The following is a 22,312-nucleotide window of genomic DNA, read 5'->3' on the forward strand; positions in this document are numbered from 1 at the left end:
TTCTTTGCACTTTTGTGTTTTTGCTGCAGATTGATGGTTCGACTCTGCGGACCCTGTGCATGCAGCACGGCCCCCTGATCACATTCCACCTCAACCTGACCCAGGGTAATGCTGTGGTGCGCTACAGCTCCAAGGATGAGTCCGCCAAGGCCCAGAAGTCCCTGCACATGTAATACTCAAATCACATTTTTACATAGACCAAAATGTGCTTAGCAAACAAAAATGTTCACACTTTTATTTTTTCAACTTAAGCTTCTGCTTCACTTCATTCATTAAAAGGAAGTAGCTATTACAAAGAAAGGGAGAATCTAATGTTCCTTGTCGCTTGATGTTTTCACACTCTGAGAGCAGTCAGCTGAGTATAAAGTTATTTTAGTGTCTGACCAGTCACATGGAAGAGGAGGTAGGATGTCACGCTGTAGTCAGCTGTGTTGTAATATTACAGTGATTGTTGTAATAATGGGGGAAATACCACTGCAAAGCTTCTCTGGAGGCACATTTGCTTGGTCTAAGAGTTGTCCCTAATTTGGTTTTGCTATTTGTGGCAGCCACTGCAGCTGGTTGTCATGGTAACAAAATGCAAGATGTGTGACCCATTTTTCATTATGGCAGCACGAAATATGGTTACAGCAGTGCAAGAAAAAACAGCCTGATAAAGCCCCCAAGAAAGTACCATTTGGGTGAAAGGATCAGCTATATTTTGTATTTATTTATATTATTTGTACTTCCATTTTTAACAAAATTGTACAACCTTTAAATGAAAAAAACTCAGAGTAAGAAAATTTTTCTGACTAATGTTCACGTCCTGTCTTCATAAGGTGTGTGCTTGGAAACACCACCATCCTGGCGGAGTTTGCCGGTGAAGAGGAGGTGAACCGCTTCTTTGCACAAGGCCAGTCACTAGGGGCAAACACCACTAGTTGGCAGGCCAACCCGGGAACCAATCAAAACCGGATGGGCGGGACAGCGCAGTCCCACTCAATTGGCCAGTGGAGCAGCGGTGGAGGAAAGGCCAGTGGAGGCGACCTGCTGTGGGGAGGGATGCCACAATACTCCAGTCTGTGGGGTCCACCGAGCGGAGAAGATGCCCGCGTGATCGGGAGCCCCACCTCCATTAACACCCTGCTGCCTGGAGATCTGCTGAGTGGGGAGTCCATGTAGGATGATGCCACAATACACTAACCAACCAACCTACCACCATCATGTCATGTAAGCCATTGGTGGAGGGTGGGATGGAGAAAAAAAATAAATAAATAAAAAAATTCATTATGAACAGGAGCAAAACCCAAGCAAATCATGTGGCGATAATCAGTATCAATTTGAACTGTTTTGAACTGTGAATTGTGAATCAGAAGGCCGGGGTCCCCACCACACAGACTGCAGACTCCAGTCCTTCTGTTTTACCTTTTTTTGTTAGGTTTACCTTTTTTGGAGAAAAAAAAAGCAAGTTTTTATTCCTTTTGGTATTTTTGAAATGCATCATATAAAACAAACTAAAATGAGACACAACACAAAGAAACCTTTCAAGTGTTTTTAGTTTTTCCATAAGTATACATGACATTTTGTGTGAAGTGTTTTTAAGAGAAGCAATCAAAGCTGCCATCTGAGACTTTTCCTCCAAGAAAAAAAAAAATCATCCCAAAATAAGACTTAAAACGACCATTCCCAGCATGTCCATGGCCAATGATGTGGTTCAAAGACCTTTACTAGTTATTTTAATGTTTGTTTCTCAGCACTAATATTAGCCTTAAGTGCTCTCTGGCCCAGGTCCTTCCCAAGCCGCCTTTTTTAGTTTGTTTTGTAACTGAAGAAATAGCTGAAATCTTGCACAGTTAAACCTCTGAGCCAGCAAGTGGTACAGGATACGACTGGTGACCAACTCTGTCACTGGGCAGTAAAAAGGCCTGGCCATGTGACTGGCCCTACCAATCATCAGCTTAATTATTTTAATATGTCTTCTCAAAGGGATTGACACAGCTGTTAAATGTTCTTTTTTTTTGTAGGTCTAGATCCAAGCGCATTTTTTGATATCTATCACAACATAAGCTGAGAGAAGATTACTTGTCAACCTGGGTGCGTGTCTCTGTTTCGTACACCAGTATGTGTGTGCGGTGGCACCTAATCATTGACGTCTGCAAGGCCAGATCACACTGGTCACTTTCAACTTGGAACCCAGTCGTTAACTGGTGCTTTGTTGAATTTTCTATTGTCCGATTTGTTACGAAGCCCAGCGGTCTGTATGGTCAGCCAGTTTTCGGAGGAAAAAAGAAAAAGAACACAATTTCACCTTCATGTGACAGTTACATTGTGCAATATACAACATAGATCTTTCTTCCGTCCATACTCGATGTCCACCAGAGCTGGATTGTCTTTTGTTTTTGTTTCTCTGTTTTTTGATTGTTGCTGATCGCAGCAAAAGACTTTGAGGTTTGAAAAAACCTTAACCCCCTTTTCAAAACTTGGATTCCCTCCAGGCCACCAATCTCCTTGAAACTGTTGGGAAAACTGCAAAGAGGAAGAAGCGGCTTGTTGAACTGTGCATGCAGCAATCTGTACTAAAGAGTGACACTGGGTACACAACAATGCACACTTCCTCTCTGCGTGCCACAGCCACACCCAACAGAGACTGAATCCACAGTGGGATTGGATGGTTTTGGGTATCTGGCACAATACCAAATAAGAGGGGTTTTTCCTAATGCAGTAGACCTACGAGTGTTCCTTGCGCTTGGTACTGTACAAACAGAAGAGACTAAGACTTATAAAAATTCAAAGGGTTTTATCATAGCACTTATGAAGAGCAAATTGCTTCAACTGCAATCCAATAAATCAAAAAAGGAGCAGCAAAAACATTGAAAAAAAAAAAAAAGTTCTGCTCTTTTATGTACTGTATCTATTCCTTGGAAATGTGTCTGGCGTTGTTCCTCTGGTAGCAGGATGAAGGGAAACAAAACTGAAATGTACCGTGGGCCTTTCGGGGAAACTGCAGTCCATGATTTTTTTTTCCTTCTTTGAAAAATATCAAAGTGAATATCACTGTTACTCCAAATGTTTAGCCTTGTTCTGTTTGGAGGCACTAGACTTGCAATGTCAGCTGTCTCTGACACCCGCTGGCCAGCCAGCCAGCCAGAAAGCCAGCCAGCCAGCCAGCCAGTCGGTCGGTGGGTGAGTCGGAGTGGAGAGGGGTGGGGGAGTGTCCACTGAGTGCCTCTCTGCTGTGGTCCTCTGGGTGTCAGGTGGCAGCCCCACAGCGCAGCACTTCCTCCTGGGCTCCACTTGACCCTCCCTCAGTCTGGCAAGAAAGCGGCTCCTCCCAAGACTGGCCAATCACGGTTCTCCGCCACAGACGGCATCTCCAACAGGGGGGGGGGGCCCGCCACCACTCGACCCTGCCGTCGTCCTGCCCTCTCCCCCATCTCTCAGTTCTTTGACACAAAGATCACTTTAGCTGGAAGATGTAATAGTCATATTTCTGGAATTTTTGCCAGTTGTACTTTTTTTTTTTTTTTTTTGAAAGATCATTTGACTTGATTGTTTTTCAATGTGTTATATTGTTATTTTTGTCTACATGCAGTGGTCTACAAATTACTGGCTGCTGAACTAGCCCTTCACTGTTCATATGCAGAAACACTTTGGTCAGAGGTGCCTCTGTATGTTCATCCTGTGTATTGAATGCAAAACAAGGATCAATACTACAGACCGTTATTGATTGTCTATTTGTTTTTAACTGATCATGCTTTTGTGTTTGACAGTATTCTGTAGTACTTCCAGGTAGTATCTTGAGATGTGTAAAAATAAGGTGTCTCAGACGGGGGGTGTGAGTGTTTGTCGCTCCAAGCTGCTCCGCCTGCCCGCAGGCTGTCCCCCCTTGCCCTTTGCCTAGCTGCTATGCTATAACCTCCTCCTCTCCTCCACCTCAACCAGACCCAGTAGCCCTCCCCTGACCAGGCACCAACAGGCCCTTGTATCTGTTTCTATGCAAAAGACTAGAGGCTGGGGCCCTTTACAGCACGCCAAACCTGACTTGGGAATGAGCACTCCTCCCAGAGCTTGGCAAACCCTAACACTTGTCTCCTGTTCACTCCTGTTGGCACTTCAGAATGGCCACCATTTCTATAAAGTCAGGCGAAGCCACCAGAACACTGTCACATACTCGAGTCCAAAAACTTTATTAAAGGTTGGCCTTTCTCTCTGCGCTGATGACACTTTTGTCCAGCTTGAACTCAGGGTAGGGGAGTTGATGATACCAAGTATGAGATGCACCTCTCCGTATCTGTCCTTTCTACTGTGAGAGCGTAGTCTTAAATTTTCAAGGCCATCTGCGCAACAATATGTACAGACCTCATGCCTCGAAACTTAATCCTAATTGGAAGGGAAAAGTTGGTATTAAGTCCTTTTCTCCAAAGGTGGCCTATCGTTACTGTTTGGGGGCCCATTATTGCATTTAAGAGATGCCAATGTAATGTGCCAATATAAATTTGCTGTGTCATACTGTATCTTTATAGAGAGCACTTCTGTTCCCTGTCTGGAGGAGCTTTGATAACCTTTGCGGAGGGTGCAGCGGGGGACAGGAGGGATCAAACAAATGGGCGGCAGCATCACACCCTTAAATGACTGAGATTCTTTTTCTTTCTTTTTTTTTAATGCTCTTTGTGGGGAATGCCCCACAATAAGGAGAAAATCTTTACTCAGTTGGGGGTTCCAGTTTGCTACAGTGCACAGTTGATGATGGGTAATCCCGGGTACATATTTTTTTAAAACCAAAAATGAAATCGCATTTTAACGTCATTTTTATGAAGTTTGACATAAAAATCTTAAAAATGCTAAAAAATCTAAATGAAAAAAAAAAAAAGATCTATAATATGTTAAAGCTCTGCACTTCTAGCTGAAACGTCTCCGGTCATCAGCCTCTACTACCACCATCTAAAGGAGTAGACTGGTGTCTGGGGTGCCTTTTTGTGGATGCTGTATTTATCTTGTTTTTATGTTTGTGTCCTGCTCAAAGCGGGCCCACTGAACTGTACATTTCCACAGACCCAGATGGCTTGGGCCCACTGTATCAGCCTCACTCTCCTCACTCTGCATCAGCAGGAGGGGAGGGGCACATTTCAAGAGGTACAAAGTCTTAAAAACAAACAAAAAAAAAAGTTTAAAAAATGTAAAAAATAAAATAAAAATAAACAAGAAAACGGGAAAAGGCTACCTTTCAGGACTTGCAGTCCTGCAGCACACAAGCAAAAATCACTATTGCCTGTTTCTGTAACTGCCTTGATCCAAGCTCAGACAGACCCAATAGCCGAGGACCTCCCAGCATCCTGTACTAACTGGAGAACCCTGACAGTGAAGGGGGTTTCCCATGCTGCACCAGCATCGAGAGGCTCTCCTCTCTACAGCTCTGTTCTAGATAACAGTATATATGTATTCACTACATATAGATATATACTGTAAGGAACGGTGTGTGGTTTCACCTCTTCAGACATCTTGGATCGTAACCTCTGAAACTTTTCATTTGTGTTTGAAAGGTCTTGGTTTCATACACCTGAAAATGAGCAATATGTATTTTCCCCGCAAATAAGTGATAGGAAGGAAAGAATTTGGGTCGGATGTAAACTGATACTTGATTGATCGAAGGCTATGTCTTTCTTTTACGGAGTTGGATATGCACGTTCTGGTTTCGACGACATATTACAGTACTTTGAAGTGCTTGTACTGTACATATGTGTATTTGTTTGTTAATTAGCCTGTCTAAAAGCCCAACCTGAATCACCTGGTTTGATGCATATTTACCCAGTTGATAAAAAAATAATCACAAACATATCAAAACAAAACAAAATATTGAACATAAATACTTGAATCATGGAGCGCCAATAACGAAATGTGAAGTCAGTAATTTTTTTGTTCTCTCTATCTGACAGGTACACTTAGGGGCTTTTAGAGAATATCAAAAATGTATTGCATTAAGTTACAAATACAAAATCTTTGGAAAAAAATGCAAAAGTCATCTTAGATGTTTGCTTGAAAGTCAGATGTATGTATGAATTTCATACATACATCTGACTTTCAAGAAACTTTGTACAGTGCACTTTCTGCATTTTTTTCCACACAGATTTTTGTGTCTGTTTTGTCTTCTTAATTTTTTCTTTTTTTTGTTCTGTCGAAAACTATTCTGATAGACTTTATTATCTTCTAACGTTGCACTGAGTGTCTTCTACCCCTCACTCAGCTAATCGTAGATAAACAAGTCTAAGTACGGAGGGGAAATGGTGACAATTCATGTGTACATGTTTACTCAAGGACTTAATGGATTTTTTTTTTTCATTCTATCTGTAAAAAGTTTATCTACCTTATAGTGGCTTTTATTGTGGATTAATCCAAGACAAGGATTATCATTGAGTATTGCACCATTTTGTTCCAATTATACAAAAAAAGAAGAAAAAAAATCAAGAAATACAAAAACTAAAAAAAAAAAAAACTAAAAAAAAAAAAAAAAGGGGGGGGGGGGAAACAAAGAACTGTGGCCATAGATAGCAGTAGAAGGACTAGTAATCCCTATGTTAACTTCATGGAGAAATGGAAAGGGATAAAGTGTGGGAGGTGAGTTTGTTACAAGACTCATTTCAGAGGTGCCTATCTTTTCTGTTCTTGTTTTGCAAAAGCCACCTGTCGTTTACAAGCATTTCATTTGTCTGAAGTTCAAGGAAATAGGAATTTATAACAGGAATGTTGTTAAAAGAAACAAAAAAAATCATCTTCCATCAAATATGGACATGAAAATCTTGCAAAATGAAGATTTATGCTACTTTCAGAACTCTGGGATTGATCAGTGTTGTGTCATATTTCAATTTTTAATTTCTCTTTCCGTGTTGACAGACTATCTCTGTATGTTATTGATTTGTGATAATTTTTTTTGTGTGTTTTCTGCAAGCGATGCAGTTTGCTCACTTATCTTGCACACTCATAAAAAGATGTGGATTTTGTCTCAGGAAGGCCAGGGTTCCAGATACCAACTCCATCATTTCTAGGTTTAAATGTTTGTGGGGGGGGGGGGGAGAAAACTGAAAACAATTAAACTCCAAGCAAGCACTGAAGGTTATGAGTTTAACAGAATATAGAGTGCCATTGTGTAAGACAAAATAAAAATGTTCGTAGCAAGTTACATATTTACCAAATAAGACTGAGAATCAACTTTGAAAAAAGTGAGTGCTTTACATGTGAAATCTAAGTAGAAATTGCTTTACATTTAAACAATGATCAATGGTTTGACTGTCAAAAAGAAGACAGTGACAGAAAATGCATTTGTATGTTTTGACTCTTTAAGTTTTCATCCTGTAGTACAGGAGCATCGTGCAAGATGTTTGTGTTTTGTTTTCAAATCATCTCTCCTGTCTGTTCACATGTCTGTTCCTGTGACAGGTATTCAATAGCTGAGATATTTCTTGACATGTTTTATCAAAAAGGTTTTCAGAGGCAGGTTGAAGTGGAGGAATAAAGCTGGTTTTTAAAGGATCATGATCTATGCACAAGTGGGAGGGAAGAGTCCAAGCATCGCGCTTGTCGACTCAGACTCTGGGGTTCAGGGTTTGATGTAGGGTTGTTCTTGTTTTGTCTCTTGCTCAAATTTCCTCCACTCTACTTTCTTCCTACCCCTCCTCCTCCTTATTATCATTGTCATCTTAACGTTTTAGCAAAATTTGACATTGCGTCGCCATGCTGTGTAATCCTTAACCAATGAGCGCTTATCCTTCTGCTAAAGCACTGTGGGTAGTACTGAAAAAAATAAATAAAGCCCATGACTTTTAAGGCTGGCTGTTTTTTAAAAGGGAGGAGGGTGGGTGGGGGAACAGGGGTACTTTGCCTTTGCCTTTCTCTTTACTTTGAAAAAAAAAAACATTAAGGAAAAATGTCTGTAACTGAAATACAAAGTTGTGGCTTTTAATGTTGTTCTTTTTTCTCCTCATAGAATGTGATTGTTAAGGACATGCACCGGAAAAAAATGTTTCCATGAATTATGGAGCTTTTTTCGGACTATATTAATAAATTGCAAATTTTCTTGGCTGTTACTGAGTGTTTTGTCCTCTTTTCTTTAATAGTTTCCGCATAAGCTTCATCTCTGATTTAGAATAATTTTAAACTAATTGTATGTTTGAATGCAAAATCAAAAGTTAAAATTTAACATACATTATATTAAGGGTGGGCTATCTCCACTAATTAATGTTAGTGCACATCAGTGAGCAGGACTGTCATGGAAATATAAACATTTGTATATGATTTTTTACATGACAAAGGTTTTTTTAAGGTACTCTGTAGAGCTTTTGACCACTAGGAACACAATGGAGGAATATTTTAAAGAGTTTTGCTGGTAGCGTCTCTACTGCTTTTTACACAGTTCCACCTATCAACAGCTAGTGGTCGAAATGTCACGAAATGTGCAAAAAAAACAGGCACAGTAGAGACAACCAGCTAGCAAACATGGATGTAAAAAAATATTTCAAATTCTTACAATAAGCAGTGCTGCAAATATTTAATGAGGAAGGAAATTCATTCAATGTCTTACACCCTTGAGGACTGAAACATTTGTGAGAAACAGTGAATGTAAACAACATTATTTACAAGAAAACTCAACATTTAATTTGATTGGTCATACAACAACATGTACTGTTTTAAAACTCAGTAAAAGAAAAACAACAAAAACATTTGAATAAGCCTCCAGAAAATGCTGCACAACATTGCAATATATAACACACTGTGATATAAATTACATATACTGTGATGGAAGAACACAGAATATGTGATTTGTTTCCATATCGATCAACCCAAAACATTTACAGATGCAAAACTACAAGCACTCTTTCAGCTAGCAACAATACAAGATCATAAAATTACAAAAAACCCTGTGAAGAGAAAAATCGTAGCTGTTGTCAGAGAACAAATTGTAGTCAGAGTCCAGTGAGTTTCAGGCAGCTGAGGTGATAAGTTGTTCATGTTCATAATGCTAGTGATATTTTATGTCTGAGTTTCGTTTCTGGGACAGAGGGCCCCTGTGGGGCTTTCATAGTGGTTCTCAGGACAGGATTTCTTCACAGATGTGTTATTGTATACAGACACTGTATCCTCCAGATGGTTAGGTGCCAGTTTTGTACTGCTTTTCAGATCCTTAAAACCAGCCATGTCCTCGTAGATGGGAGCTTGACGGTTTGGCTTGACACTTGGACGTAATTTGCACTGAACGCAAGAAAGAAGAAAAACAAATCAGTGACGGGAACAAAGAGTATTTCCGGTGTTAAAATCAAAATCAGTGAGTGATGTTCTCGTAAGGCTGCAGCCTTAATAGGAAGTCCTAACCAAGACTAATCCACACTGTGATGTGTTTTTAATTACGGAAGGGTTGGGAGTACTATAAGACTGAGTCGACTTATTAAACTAAACTAAAAAGTAGAACATGGGTTTCACTACCTTCCTCATTCAATTTTAAGAAAAACATGCTGAAAACTGCAAAGTTATGAAACCAGTGTGGTTTTGTGGTCAGCTGCAGAGGAACTCTGGCTCACGACAAGCAAGTGTTTGTGACAGGCACCCCATGCATGTCTGATATTTCTCGTCTTTTCCTGTATATTAAGAAGAGCACGATGCAAGGTATAATTCCACTTACCAGACAAATCCCTACAAACACAATGGTGAGGAGGAGGACCACCACGGCTGAGGACAGAGCATACAGCAATGTGGAGGAGCTTGAGCAGCTGCAGTCATCCCCTGTGTGAACAAGCACAGAAAGACAAAAATGTTAAAGACAGAGAGAGTCATCTTCACCGAACATCATTCAACTTCCCTGTTGTCGAGCTTTCCTATCATGACACAAATGTGCACACACACTGCATCACTAAAGACTTTAAAACAAAAGTAGCAAGATGACAGTTAGTGGTTAAAAGGCAGCTCCAGTGGCTTACAACACATTGGTGGTATTGCAAAAAACCACAGAGCCAAGCTTCCCTCCTCGTTCAAGGCTGCAGTTTGAATACATCAATATTTTGATATGACTTCAGTTTTTCACCTCAACTATGAGACTCACGATATAAGTCCCACTAATTCTAACTGCACATGTGACGTGTTTGGGTCTTTGACCATGACTGAAAACAATCTGCTTCTATAAATGACTATGCCAGACATTTTTCATTTCATCTTTTCAATTTTCACTGTTGAACTAACTCTAGCACAGTTAATTTGAAGTTGTTACATGTAAAATGTCCCCTATAATTAAATAAATAAACTACACACAAAACATACTGTATATTCATTATTATTGTTACTAAAATATTTTAAAACTTAAGATGATATTTTAATATGTTCAGTATTGACATATCTACATCAAAGCCTGCAGTCTGGCACCTTTGAGTGATTATTATTTATTTTACTTATTACATCTACAAGATTCAAATGAAGTATGAGAAAATATTAATTTCATCCGTTATTGTTTTTTACTATTATCTGGTGTTACTAACTGTGCACAGACATAAAAGCAAAAACATAAGGGAACTTTTTTATCTTGAAACTGAATCCCTGTTGCAAGTGCCCCACAAAACTTGAATGCACTAAATACAAATCACTTGAAAAGAAATCACACATAGCAACAATAATAAAGTGGATTTATTGCCATTATTATATATATTGTAAGTAGCAGTTTTGTTAGTGGCTCATTTTCTGACAAAGGGAAAACATACAGGTGCAACAACAGAACAAAAATAGTATGAAAATAAAGAGTATTTTCGCTTTCAAGAGCCTGGGGGAACAAAAAAAGGAAGTAAGTCTGAGCGACCTGGTGGTGATCAAGTCCTGCTGTGATGTGACCCACCTTTCACAGAAACAAAGAGCGCTCGCCTCCCTAGACTGGCGTGGCTGTCAGGCCTGTCTCGCTGGAGCAGCTGGCAGCTGTACAGTGCGCTGTCCTCTGGCTGCAGCTGCTGCAGGGTGAGGTTGTAGGTGATGCCACCAGGGCCGAGCGCCGAGGTCAGCCGGAATCTCTCAGCGGGGAACTGGGAGTAGGATGGGGGCTCATTGCCATGGTGTCTTCTTGAGTCGTACAGCACCTCCACAGGTTCCTGGCCCTTCTGCCGTTTCAGACTCACCCCCTCCACTGCCAAGCCCTCCTCTGCAGGCAGGCAGGGGAGCACCACAGACCCCCCAGAGCATGTCTCTATCCTCCCACTGTCCACCGATGCAGGGGTATCTCCAGAAGGGAGAGGGAATCAAATTTAGAATATGACATCAGGCATGTTTGGGCTGATGTGATGGACAAGATCATCACTGGATGTGTCCTGAGCTCTTTCAAAAATGTAACTTTAGATATCAGATATCTGTTCCCCTGGACAATCAAACTACTTATTAAGTTAATAGGAGGATTATCAGAGGGAATTCTCCATTTAAGTTTATTAAGTTTATTATTGAACAGAAAAAAACTATTTCACCATCTGACTGTTCTTTGATACGAGAGAACAAAATAAAACATTTAAATCAGTCACCATTTTATTACTTAAATATCCTCAACAGTCTACAGATTTTTATTTATGGGACTTCTAAACAGAGGTATCAAGGTTTATTGACTTTTTTTGATCTGGTGATTAATAATAATTGTTAATGAGCTGAGGCACTAATGAGCACATGTAATGTGCCAGATATAACTAACTAAACGCAACCTTTTTAATAAATAAACTTTAAAAAATGGAATTTCAGTGTGCCCTTCAAGGTCATACTCTTGAAGGCATATTCATCGTAAGAATCCATATGTGGTGTGCATTATATTAAAATTTGGGGTTGTGTCTATTATTGTATGCATGAAAAGAACAGTTTCCCTTCTCTGGACTAAGTGGAACTGATGTGAGCAGCCATGACTGAAGCTCACCCACATACTTTGAGAGCAATAGTTTCATACAGTTTGAATTAAAGTAATGAAAGTCATTGTGATTTTTATGATTACTTGTTTTTTTTGGTGGTGGTGAGCAGGCATTTTCAGATATGGCCAAAGGCACAATAAAATGAACTTATGACCAAACTACTCCGACAACTGACAATGTTTAAACAAAGAATAGCTGACTGGAGTGGGTGAGTCATAGGAAGATGTGTCAAATGAAGAAAGACATGCAACTTAAATTTCAAGGTGAGATGATCAGTGCTACTTTCGGTTGAGCTGTTGAAGATGCTCCAGTAACTGGTGAGTGACCAGTTAAGGTGTTTCTTTTTGGAAAAAAAAACCCAGACACACCCCAAAGAAAAAACGACACATCACACCATTTCTTAATAAGGCATAGTTTATATAGAAGAAGTAAGCATGTATTCATTATTCATGTTGATGAATCACTTATAAACTATATGTCAGTAAAATGTTATTAATAAAGGGAACTTTTTAGGTTGCCAGGTTTTGAAAAATCATTCTCCAGCATGATAAACTTTTTTTTTTCTCTTTTAGTTCAGTTGGATTCACCAATGGCCAATAATAACTTATTAACAACATTTACCACAGCATATAAATAATACCATAAAATATGCCTTATTATGACAGTGGTGCTTAGGGCGTGCACTAGTGCTGAGAAAGCAAAAGCACCAAACACTCAAAATATCAACCACCTGTGGCTGAAAAACAAGTGAAAAGTGGGGGGACAATAATTAAACAAAAACACTTACCAGCAGTAACAAGGAGGAAGAATTCAGTCTTTCCAGGTATGTGTTCATCCTCAGAAGAAGGGTTTTCCACAATAAACTCACAGTAGTAGCGGTCTGTGTCTTTGGTTGTCAGCTCAGAGATGGTCACATTCAGTGTGTGGTTTATTGGGTCTCCGCTCACAATGGTGCGGCTTTTGTCATGATCATATTTCATTTTGAAGTCTTCTCCGGTGTGCATGAACAGTATTTCATTAGGAACCAACCAGCTGCGTTTCAGGTAGACTCCAAATGGTGCTGGGTTTCTCTGTTCAATCGCACAGGGAAAGACCACAGAATCCCCCTCATGCTTCTCGATGAACTGAATGTCACTGCGTACTTGACAAGAAACAAAGGAGAAAAGTGTCACAACTGCACTGATAGATGAGGTTATGTTAGAGTCTGGTGAAGAAAGTGATTATACATGTCTTAAAAACTAGCACAAAAGTTTGAAATCATTCATTTCTATTCTAAAATGTTTTAAAAGCGGCTTTAATGCAACCAGTATGTAAATTATAATATTTTCTCTAACTTCAATTTTGCATTTTCATAATCTATAATTGTAAATGAACAGAAGACTTAATTAAAAAAAAAAAATCATATTCAGCAATGATTCCCCACAACTGTTTCATGCAATGTGAGATGGACAAAACAGCAGCATCACTTCCAACTACAAACTGAAGCCTAAAAAAACAAAAACACCAGAACTGATCAGATGGTCCCAATAACAACAAAAGATTACAAGAAAGTTGACAAGAAATGGACTTGCAGGGAGTTCCCTCAGAAACTATCATGCTTGCTGTTCAGCTCTAATTAAAATTCACTCTGGGCGTGCCGGTGGTCGAGTGGTTAAGAGCGCATGCCATATACGCAGCGGACCCCGGTTCTAATCCCAGCCGGTGGACTTTTCTGCATGTCACAACCCCCTCTCTCTCCTGTAATTTCCTGTCTATCTACTGTCAAATAAAGGTGTCTATGCCAGAAAAAATCTTTAAGAAATAATAATAAAAATTCACTCTGAAACTAGACAGCAAATGCTCAAACTTCCAGCTTTAACAGAACACATCTTACCAAATCTGCTCTGGGTGATGAGCAGAATCCACAGACAGACCAGATACTGGATACCACTCATCCTTATTGGTCTCAACACAAGACACTAATTAAGATCCTGAGAGAGGTCAATGATGCTAGAGCAGTACCAAAAAACTGATGTCAAAGTGTCAGTAAACTGCAATGCACCCAAGAGGAACTCCTTATAAGCTCCACCTTCAAAAACCTCAAGGCGAGGAGGAAGCATACTTCATGAAGGATCAGACATCAGCCAAAAAAGCACTTACTGAACTGTACAATTTTTAAAAAAGGAATATATTTTTTAATTTCTCCTTTTTCCATAAAGTAGTCAATTACTACAGGTACTGTCTGCACAACTGCTTAATCAGTATAATGTACATCTTTTTTTAATGATATCTATATTTTGCCTGTTTGAACAAAGAAACATTCCACACACAACAGTTTTGCATATCCCAGAGGGCATGATGATGCCTCTTTGTGTCTGAACAGGATGTGTCTGTCTTCTGATGATTATTTGGAACAGTGGACGCAACGGAAACACTATACGAGTCCTGCTGACTGAAGGCTCTCAAGCTAAGATACTACGCACTTCAGTCTGACTATATTATATTATAATTCACAAAAAAACTGAACTTGAAGCTTGACTGCTCCAAGACTTGAAAAGCAAAAACAACAAATGAAAAAAAAGCGAATTGCATAGCTTTACAATTTCAATATTTCATTATTAGGCCTGTGCATTGAAAAGGACCTGGTCTCAGCTATGAAACAAAATATTAAAGGCTATTATGATATTTAGACAACATAGACAGGAGTGGGGGGAAAAATCAACATATCCTTTAATACAGTTTTGAAAGGGAACTGTTCAAATGTGTTTAATTTCAGACATAAAAAGATATCTTCACTTGCGAATTGTCTTTTGAACTTTAGATTTGACGCATAATGACTGCTAGAGAATCCTGTTTACTTCTGCAAAATTTGAAGTCAGAATAAAACATGTCGGGAAAATTACTTCAGTTTAGAAGCTGGTTGGTTGCAAGTGCAGACCTATGCCTTGATAAATACTGCACCACACAGCCAACAGGAAACCCATATTGTTTGTTTTCAGTAGGGGAAGAACCGGGACAAAGGTAACACTTTTCATATAGGCCACACATCACTGTAAAAGATCATGTTGCAGACAGAAACTAATTTGTGCTGTGATCAACAATTTACCTGTTTTCTATCAAATCCAGGTGCTATTTTGCTCAAATGTGAAACAACTTTATGGTATAATTTGACTTTCAGCCCTACAAGTCAGGACTGAAGTTACACACTGGCGGGTCAAAAGTAATGCAATGGAATACACTTGAAATGTTTATATTATTATTGTTGTTGTTTTTAATCAATGATACACATTTGGGTTCTTTTTCTGACCTTGATAGATCAGCCCAAAAACACAATGCTTTTCTTTCAATTCCTGCTTCAAAACATACAGTGATTTACAGTAAAATTTCAGATGTACATGCTGCACATCTGACACTGAAGTTTCTGAGAAGTAAAAAAACGCCCTTTCATAGAGGAGTCAACCAGACCTAGTCTATCTGTTCTCACCCTGACTCTCAATTGATGTGTTGTTTTGATAAATGACAAACACAGTGTGACCACATTAAGCAGCAGGGCGGAAGAAATGCTCATCGTTACTGTAAAGGGACAAAAGAAACCTCTGGTACAGTTAGGCTAAATTGTTACTGGTGTTGAATAAAACTCTGACATGGTAAACTTCAGGATGTACTTTAGTACCAAACAATCTGTCAGATGATCGTGACTGCCACACCAGGCTCGGCTCCAGAGCGCAAATGATAGGCGGCCAATCAGGGGCACCTCACTGCACATAGCTTTTATTAAGTTTTAAAAATCGCCCTATTCAAACAACATCCTTTAAACCTTTTGGATATACAACAATATGCTCATGCAAAAAAAGTCGCCGGCTGTAAGTGCAAAATCTCCTCATCACAATGTTCTTCCATTGAAGCTTGTCTCACTGCCAGGGTCAGCTGCACCAGTAGCCGAGGTGAGACTAATATTATCCAAATCATTAGCTCGATTGTGACTTTTTGCTGACTCAGGTCCTGCACTCCACTTTCTTATGTCCATTAAGAAAGTTAGTTGCCTTTGTCTACTGCCAAGGAATAGTGCCATCCACTGAAGTTCAATGTTGCAAATATAGGCTATTGATTGGCTGTTTGCTGCAATGCCATGTATAAATTGTTTTTAATTAGCTAGACAGGATGTCATTTAAATTTTAAATGATAGCTATCATAACTTGGTGTTTTATTTTCTAATTAGTGTTTAGCACCAGTGTTCAATCTTACTGTATGATTCAATTTCTTTTATGTCAGGGAGAGAACTCTTGTCAAGGGGGGCACATTGACCTTAGTCGACAGGCCAAGCTCTTTAAGGCCTGCCTAGAAACGCCAACTCTGTGCCAAACAGGAAACAATAGACACAACTTATCAAATAAATAAATAAATAATGTAAATTTAATTATGACGATTGAAAACAGCTTTTGGGTAAAACACACATTCGTGGTCCTATTTGTGTTGCATGATGTATGTGCTGACAAAGTTGGACATATCACTCTTGCATGAGGTCTGGCAAAATCCCCATGGTACTTTTGACCCGGTTCTCCCCTAATTGTGTACCTAGCGCTACTGTTTAACCCATACATACTGTTCATATTGTGACTCATAGTCTACACAAATTGACATTGATAAATTTCCCGTCAGTCATTAATAAATGTTTGATTAATCCTTAATGAAAAGTGTATTCTATTTAAATATGGGGAAAAAAGACATTTACGGTCACTAATCTATGGTCCTGGATGACATTTTATAGAATATCAAGATTCTAACAACACGTTTAACAGTTTTTTTATTTTTTTATTTTGTACATTTGAATACACAAAAATGTGTATCAGCTGCACAAAAATAAAAATATGCATTCCATGATTGTACACTCTGGGTCACATTAGGAAAAGTTGAGCTAAAAAAAATTAAGTAATGTGTCTATGGTGTTTTTACAGACCCTTTACAGTATGAAAGGGTTAAATGTTTTAGAGGCCGCTGCTCGAGGATCATCTCTTAAATATGCACCGAATCACTTCTAATCAACCAGTAACTGCTGATGAATGCATTAATGCAACTTTTGATCGGTGGACTTCAATTACGGACATATAGCTTTAAAACTCAATATTATTAATGAAGTCTGAAACTACCGGTGCGTTATTTCAGCACGTCCGCCTTCACTCAGGCGTCTCACCGCAAGGTCAGCCTTGAAACACGCATGACTAATTCCAGGAAATGTATGTAGAACAGCTTTCATAAAGTAAGAACAAACAATCACACTACACAAGCGCTTTTTCCATTTAATGCCTTTTCTTTGAAAGGTCATCTGATATAATGCAAGAAGATCGTCCAATACAAAGAGAATATTAACATTATGAGATAATCCCATTCATAATTACAAAAATACACAATGTTAATGTTTATAACTCATATTTTTAGTTGACCATTTTATGGTGTTTCTTTTTCATTTTAAACTGCCCACTTTTGACTGATTGTTTAATGGACGACACCATATACGTTCATTTTAAGCAAATTATGTCCCACAAAAACGATCAATGATTTAATCGTTCGATTAATTTCACTCCCTGAAAGTTATCTTTTATCATTGCTTTGATCACGCTTCATACTCCTTAGCATCCTCTCATAATTAAATAAATACTGTTAACAAAGACAAATTCATCACACTGCCATCGAACACCAGAAATGTAGTCTTTGTAACATGTATTTATTCGATTATGCGTCTGTTATCTACCACACGCCACTAGATGGCGCATTGGCTCTTGAATGTCCACACAACTAAATGTGTTTAAAGAATAACAAGTGGCAGCAAACTTATGCAATGAGGCTACTTTATTTCAATTAAAACAAACAAACATTCATTTGACATCGAGATGTCACATTTTCATCTCAGTAAATTTCAAGCTACTTTCTGGACTTTATATGACAGCTTGTGTTGATTTACAGATGTTCAACAAATATACGTTTAAATACATCTAGTCCAGAAACAAACCATTGAAAAGTGTAAGCAACAGAGACTTTCAGTGATTCTTGACAGTTCATGGCAATTTGACCCAAGTTTCTATTCTGTTCAACATTTAAAGGTGGGGATTAAAACAAAAGATTTGAGAGCATGAACAATTATCCATTAGTATGTAGAATGTACTGAATACATTATTAAGTCGTATTATAACTGCGCTGAGCCCCATATGAGGCACAGTCCTGTTTGAAGGTCACCACAAACGTTTATCTTAAAAAACAGAACAAAAAAACCATACTATTTGTGGTTAACAGCTTTAACTGTTGAGACGTCAGTACATGTAGGTGCGACCTCATGAGGTTTAATTTAAGCGTCAATTCAGAGCCTTTTATAAAAAAGCGTCAGCTGTGGTTTATGACTATTTCTCAAAAGTCTGACGCATGTGTACCTACTGCAACAAAACTGAGATAAATATATACTAGTTGTTGTGATTAATGCATTGATAAGTAAATTACTAGAGCAAATTGACTTTCACTGTGTGATCAATGAATTACACTCCTGACAGTTGCTGGGAAATGTTGGTTTGAAATTGGGGGAAAAAATAAAAAATAAAAAGTTCTGTGAGCCTAAGAAATTAAAGCCCATGTAACCGTTTCATTTATAAAGCCATAACCGTGGCAACATTATCTGCATGGATAGATACCTCTAGAGATAAATAAGATGTCTCATTTGGGTGCCCTGTCCTTTTGACATGAAGAACCACCATACAAGACCGTTGCTGATTACTTACCATGTTCCATTTCATACCAGACATAATAAACCCATCAAAATCCAACATTTACATTTCAATGCCTGACTCTTTGTACCCTGTAAGTAAAACTTAAGCATGCCACTACTTGCTTACTCAGTTATCTGTTTAACACACCTATGTAAGAGTCTTCAATTGTGCTCTGAATTTAAAAACACTTTAATACATCATGTAATACAAGACCTATCATCCAGTTCTGCAGGACAGACCCACACTATAATAAACATCAGGTACTTACTGAGTTTAACTGACCTGTCATGCCAGCTGAGTGGGTTTAAAGGCTGAAAAGCTGATGGATGGGCTACAGACAACAAAAAACAAATACAAAGCAGTAAGTGATATAAGCAGAGGGGGAAAAACTTGTGCACACTAAAATACTGCTTGAGTTTACCCACCACCACCACATTTTTATTTTTAAGTGTGCACTATAAGCCTAACAAACTCTTCTTTGTTTTGTTTGTTACAGCTGTCTACATTCTCATACAGCTATCTCAAAAACAGGATGCTTGCAGATGACAGTGAATAGAAAGCATATACAAACTCAAAACCACCCAGCAATACAATTTAGCACTGCAGCAAAAACAAATGTTAACGCTTCATTTCTCTTTAGAACATAAGTGGTATATACCAAGTTATATTTTTAATGTTGTAGTTTTAAGTGCTGTCCTATGCAACACTTCAGAATCAGAGACCTTGACAAATGCAGAGTTGAATCAACACCCAACAGAGCTGCGAAAAAAAAAAAAAACTCATTTCCTGCAGTGCTTCTGTATTGTTGGGTGTTATTTTGCTTACCCCATGTAGTGTGTTAGGGGGGCATGACATTGACATATGAGCAGTATTAACATTATAGTACTCGTGCATAGTTGAGTATGTATTTGGGGGGGTGGGGGGGTGACTCCTCAATGAGTGAGGAGTCAATTTGGTCACTCATTTTAAGTGTAAGTATTATAATTTTAATAAGCATCTTTCATGAGTCATGTCATGCAGTATTTGGAACCAGAAGTTGGCCATCTGTTTTAAATGAGATTTTAAACAAGGTTTAAGCACACTTAATCTTTATTTTGTAACAGAACTAATATGCTTAAATATCCAGTCTTGTAAAGTGGTAAAATGATGGCAAACTTGGTGTTAAAATATCTGATAAAATCTTGTAGTTAAAGAGCTTGAAGATGTCTAGGAATATAACACCAGTACAAACCTTCGTGACTCACCTCCACTTACGTCAGGAAAAACCAGCATTGGATTTCAAGATGGATTTTATTACAACAGATTCATAAAACATTACAAAGGATGCATACAGGTACCCCTTTGACCAGGATATATTAAAACAAACCTGAAATAAGGATAAAGCTAGAGACATGGATGAGTCATGGATTTGTTAACACTACTCAGTTGGAATCATCTTTGTCACTGAGACCCTCACCAACCAAGGTTGGGGACGCAAGTCCAACAGCACCTATGCGTGCTGTGAGGGCCTCAATCGAGAAGAAATAAACAAAATAAAATGAATCAAATGTTTACAGGATAAACTTGCCTTGGATAGGGGTTGGTACGTTCATGTAACTCCAGCAGCTTCAAAAGAAATATGAATCATTTTAACACACTTCACTTCTATAAACCTGAGTGAAACCTATGGGAAAAAATATATCCTCACATGTAGTCAAATAACAACAAGATAGCTGTCAGGAACTTGTGTGGTGTTGTGCTGTTTTCCAATAAAGATGTTACATTTAATGTCCATGTGTTCTAATGAATTATTTGTCTTCACCACCACTGGTTTTACTGCTCTTTGCTGGCAGCTAGGTTTGAAAAAGCACAAGGATGAGAGAAAGGTGTTAACCTCAAACCTAATGTGGTGGCTGCTTTGCTGCTTCAGTAGCGTCCAGCCGGAGACATGACAGGTGGCCTCATACCCATGGGAGGGCCTCCCTGGTAGGGGGGCACCATTGGAGGACCCTGCCCATATGGAGGCATCCCTCCAGGCATGTAGCTTGGCATGCCCTGAGGAGGGGCACCATACTGACCTACAGAGAGCACAGGGTGGACAGAATGCATCACTGCTGCTGCTCTTACAGATTCAATCATTTATGTCACTTAAACTGCAGTTTATATTAATTATTCTAATGCATGACCTAATTTACTATATCACACAGATCTAAAAATCTGCTTCTTACCATGCATGGGATGCCTCATGCCAGGCTGCTGCGGTGGCAGGCCTTGCTGTGGGGGCATCAAGCCACCCACAGCCGTCACTGGGGGAGCAGCCGCATGGGCCTGGCCCGGCCTGGGTATAAGACGCTGGTAACGGGGTAACTGGGACTTCATTTCCTCCTGTTGGCAGGGAGAACACACGAAACAAACATTCAGACTAAAGAAACACTGATATGGCCCTTACAGCACAGAGATAAATGCTCAGAAAAATGCTGAGAAACTGGGTACCAATGCTGGCGTGCCCTGATTTCAGACTGAGGATACTCAAGTTCAGATTCATCCTTCAACATGACCACAAAGGAGAAACTACCCAGTCAGAGTAAGAATATGCAAACTAAAACTCATTGACTTTTGGCAGATATGCTTCCATGAATATTTAGCGTCAAGCTTATCCCGATTAATATTTTTAAACAGATCCGGTGGTGAAAATACTGTAATAACCTATTAGTTTCTATTTGTAATTGTACTATTATATGTATCAGTCATTACTTACTGTGAAAAGGGCAAAATAGAAAGCTCAAGCGACTTACCAGTGAGATATCCTCATCAGGGTGGATCAACTTACTAGTTGCACTCGTGGTGGTGAGGGTGGCAGGCTTACTGGTCACTGTGGCTGGGGGTTTGGCCACAGTGCTGCTAGAAGGGTTAGAAGAAGAAGTGGAAGAGGAAGAGGAGACAGAGGGCTGGGTGTACGCAGGGAATGTTGCTTTGGGAGGGTCGGAGGAGGCGGCTGTGCTGTGGGAGTTTGATACTGCAGCTCCTGAAGCGCTCTGCTGGGCCTGTACAAAGACAAAATACAGGTAACTGATGGGTGAACAAAAAATAACCCCAAAATGGTGCTTTCATATCTTTGAGAGTCAAAGGATTTGAGACATTTGACCTAATCATTATGTAAGACTCCAAGACACCAAGATTCAATGTAAGAATGTTTTAATGCCTTTTTAAACGCTTTTATTTATGGTTTGGTCACTCTGGGATTCCACTTAAAATTTTGGAAACACCAATTTCATTCGTGATGAGCGAAAAACACTTTTGCAATTAAGACCATTTACTCTCAACTGGAAGGCAAATTTTGTATAAATTAATTTCAATCCTTTTTATCAGAAGAGTAAATTATTTAAATGAAAGAAATCCTGACATACAAGTATAACCAATCAACTGTCAATTCAAACATTTAGATTTCACACTGGGGGGGGGGGGGGGGTGACAGCAAGTTATATACTGCTGCAAGGTACAACGTTGTTTCAAAGCATGATGGGTAGTTATTGCAGAATTCATGCTTCAGAGGTTAGGAGGAGCAGATGATTCAAACTAAAACTAAAAACTGAAATCCCCTGTTATGCCTCATTCTGTATTAGTTAAACAAAGCTCATGCACAGTAATAAAGCTCACAGACAAACAGTGTGCCAGTACTTGTCAGGGATAATTATGCTCTGACATCATCAATGTGGCCAA

At 39.1% G+C, this 22,312-nt stretch overlaps 3 protein-coding genes across 5 annotated transcripts in view; 1 reads left to right on the top strand and 2 right to left on the bottom strand.

Moving 5' to 3' along the window:
• Window positions 1-6,031, top strand: part of tnrc6c2 (trinucleotide repeat containing adaptor 6C2) — a 57,913-nt gene extending 51,882 nt beyond the window's left edge. For both annotated transcript variants that reach the window (XM_062428174.1, XM_062428175.1), the window contains 2 exons: window positions 30-169; window positions 819-6,031. In XM_062428174.1, coding sequence (XP_062284158.1) covers window positions 30-169; window positions 819-1,161 — 483 coding nt within the window. In that variant the 3' untranslated portion in view covers window positions 1,162-6,031. The remainder of the gene's footprint in view (window positions 1-29; window positions 170-818) is intronic.
• Window positions 6,032-8,504: 2,473 nt separating this feature from the next.
• On the bottom strand, window positions 8,505-13,849 carry cd7al (cd7 antigen-like). The gene is made up of 5 exons (XM_062430773.1): window positions 13,756-13,849; window positions 12,670-13,023; window positions 10,844-11,218; window positions 9,647-9,747; window positions 8,505-9,219 (listed from the first exon to the last, which is right to left on the bottom strand). Exons 1-5 carry the CDS (start codon window positions 13,814-13,816, stop codon window positions 9,001-9,003), a joined length of 1,110 nt encoding a protein of 369 aa, XP_062286757.1. The 5' UTR covers window positions 13,817-13,849; the 3' UTR covers window positions 8,505-9,000.
• A 6,035-nt stretch (window positions 13,850-19,884) lies between these two features.
• The window catches only part of znf207b (zinc finger protein 207, b), a 7,146-nt gene continuing 4,718 nt past the window's right edge, over window positions 19,885-22,312 (bottom strand). For both annotated transcript variants that reach the window (XM_062430762.1, XM_062430755.1), the window contains 3 exons: window positions 21,388-21,636; window positions 20,821-20,977; window positions 19,885-20,670 (listed from right to left, as the gene is read on the bottom strand). In XM_062430762.1, coding sequence (XP_062286746.1) covers window positions 20,519-20,670; window positions 20,821-20,977; window positions 21,388-21,636 — 558 coding nt within the window. In that variant the 3' untranslated portion in view covers window positions 19,885-20,518. The remainder of the gene's footprint in view (window positions 20,671-20,820; window positions 20,978-21,387; window positions 21,637-22,312) is intronic.

This window comes from Scomber scombrus, chromosome 2 (assembly GCF_963691925.1).
Source record: "Scomber scombrus chromosome 2, fScoSco1.1, whole genome shotgun sequence".
In the NCBI taxonomy this organism is placed as follows: Eukaryota; Metazoa; Chordata; class Actinopteri; order Scombriformes; family Scombridae; genus Scomber; species Scomber scombrus.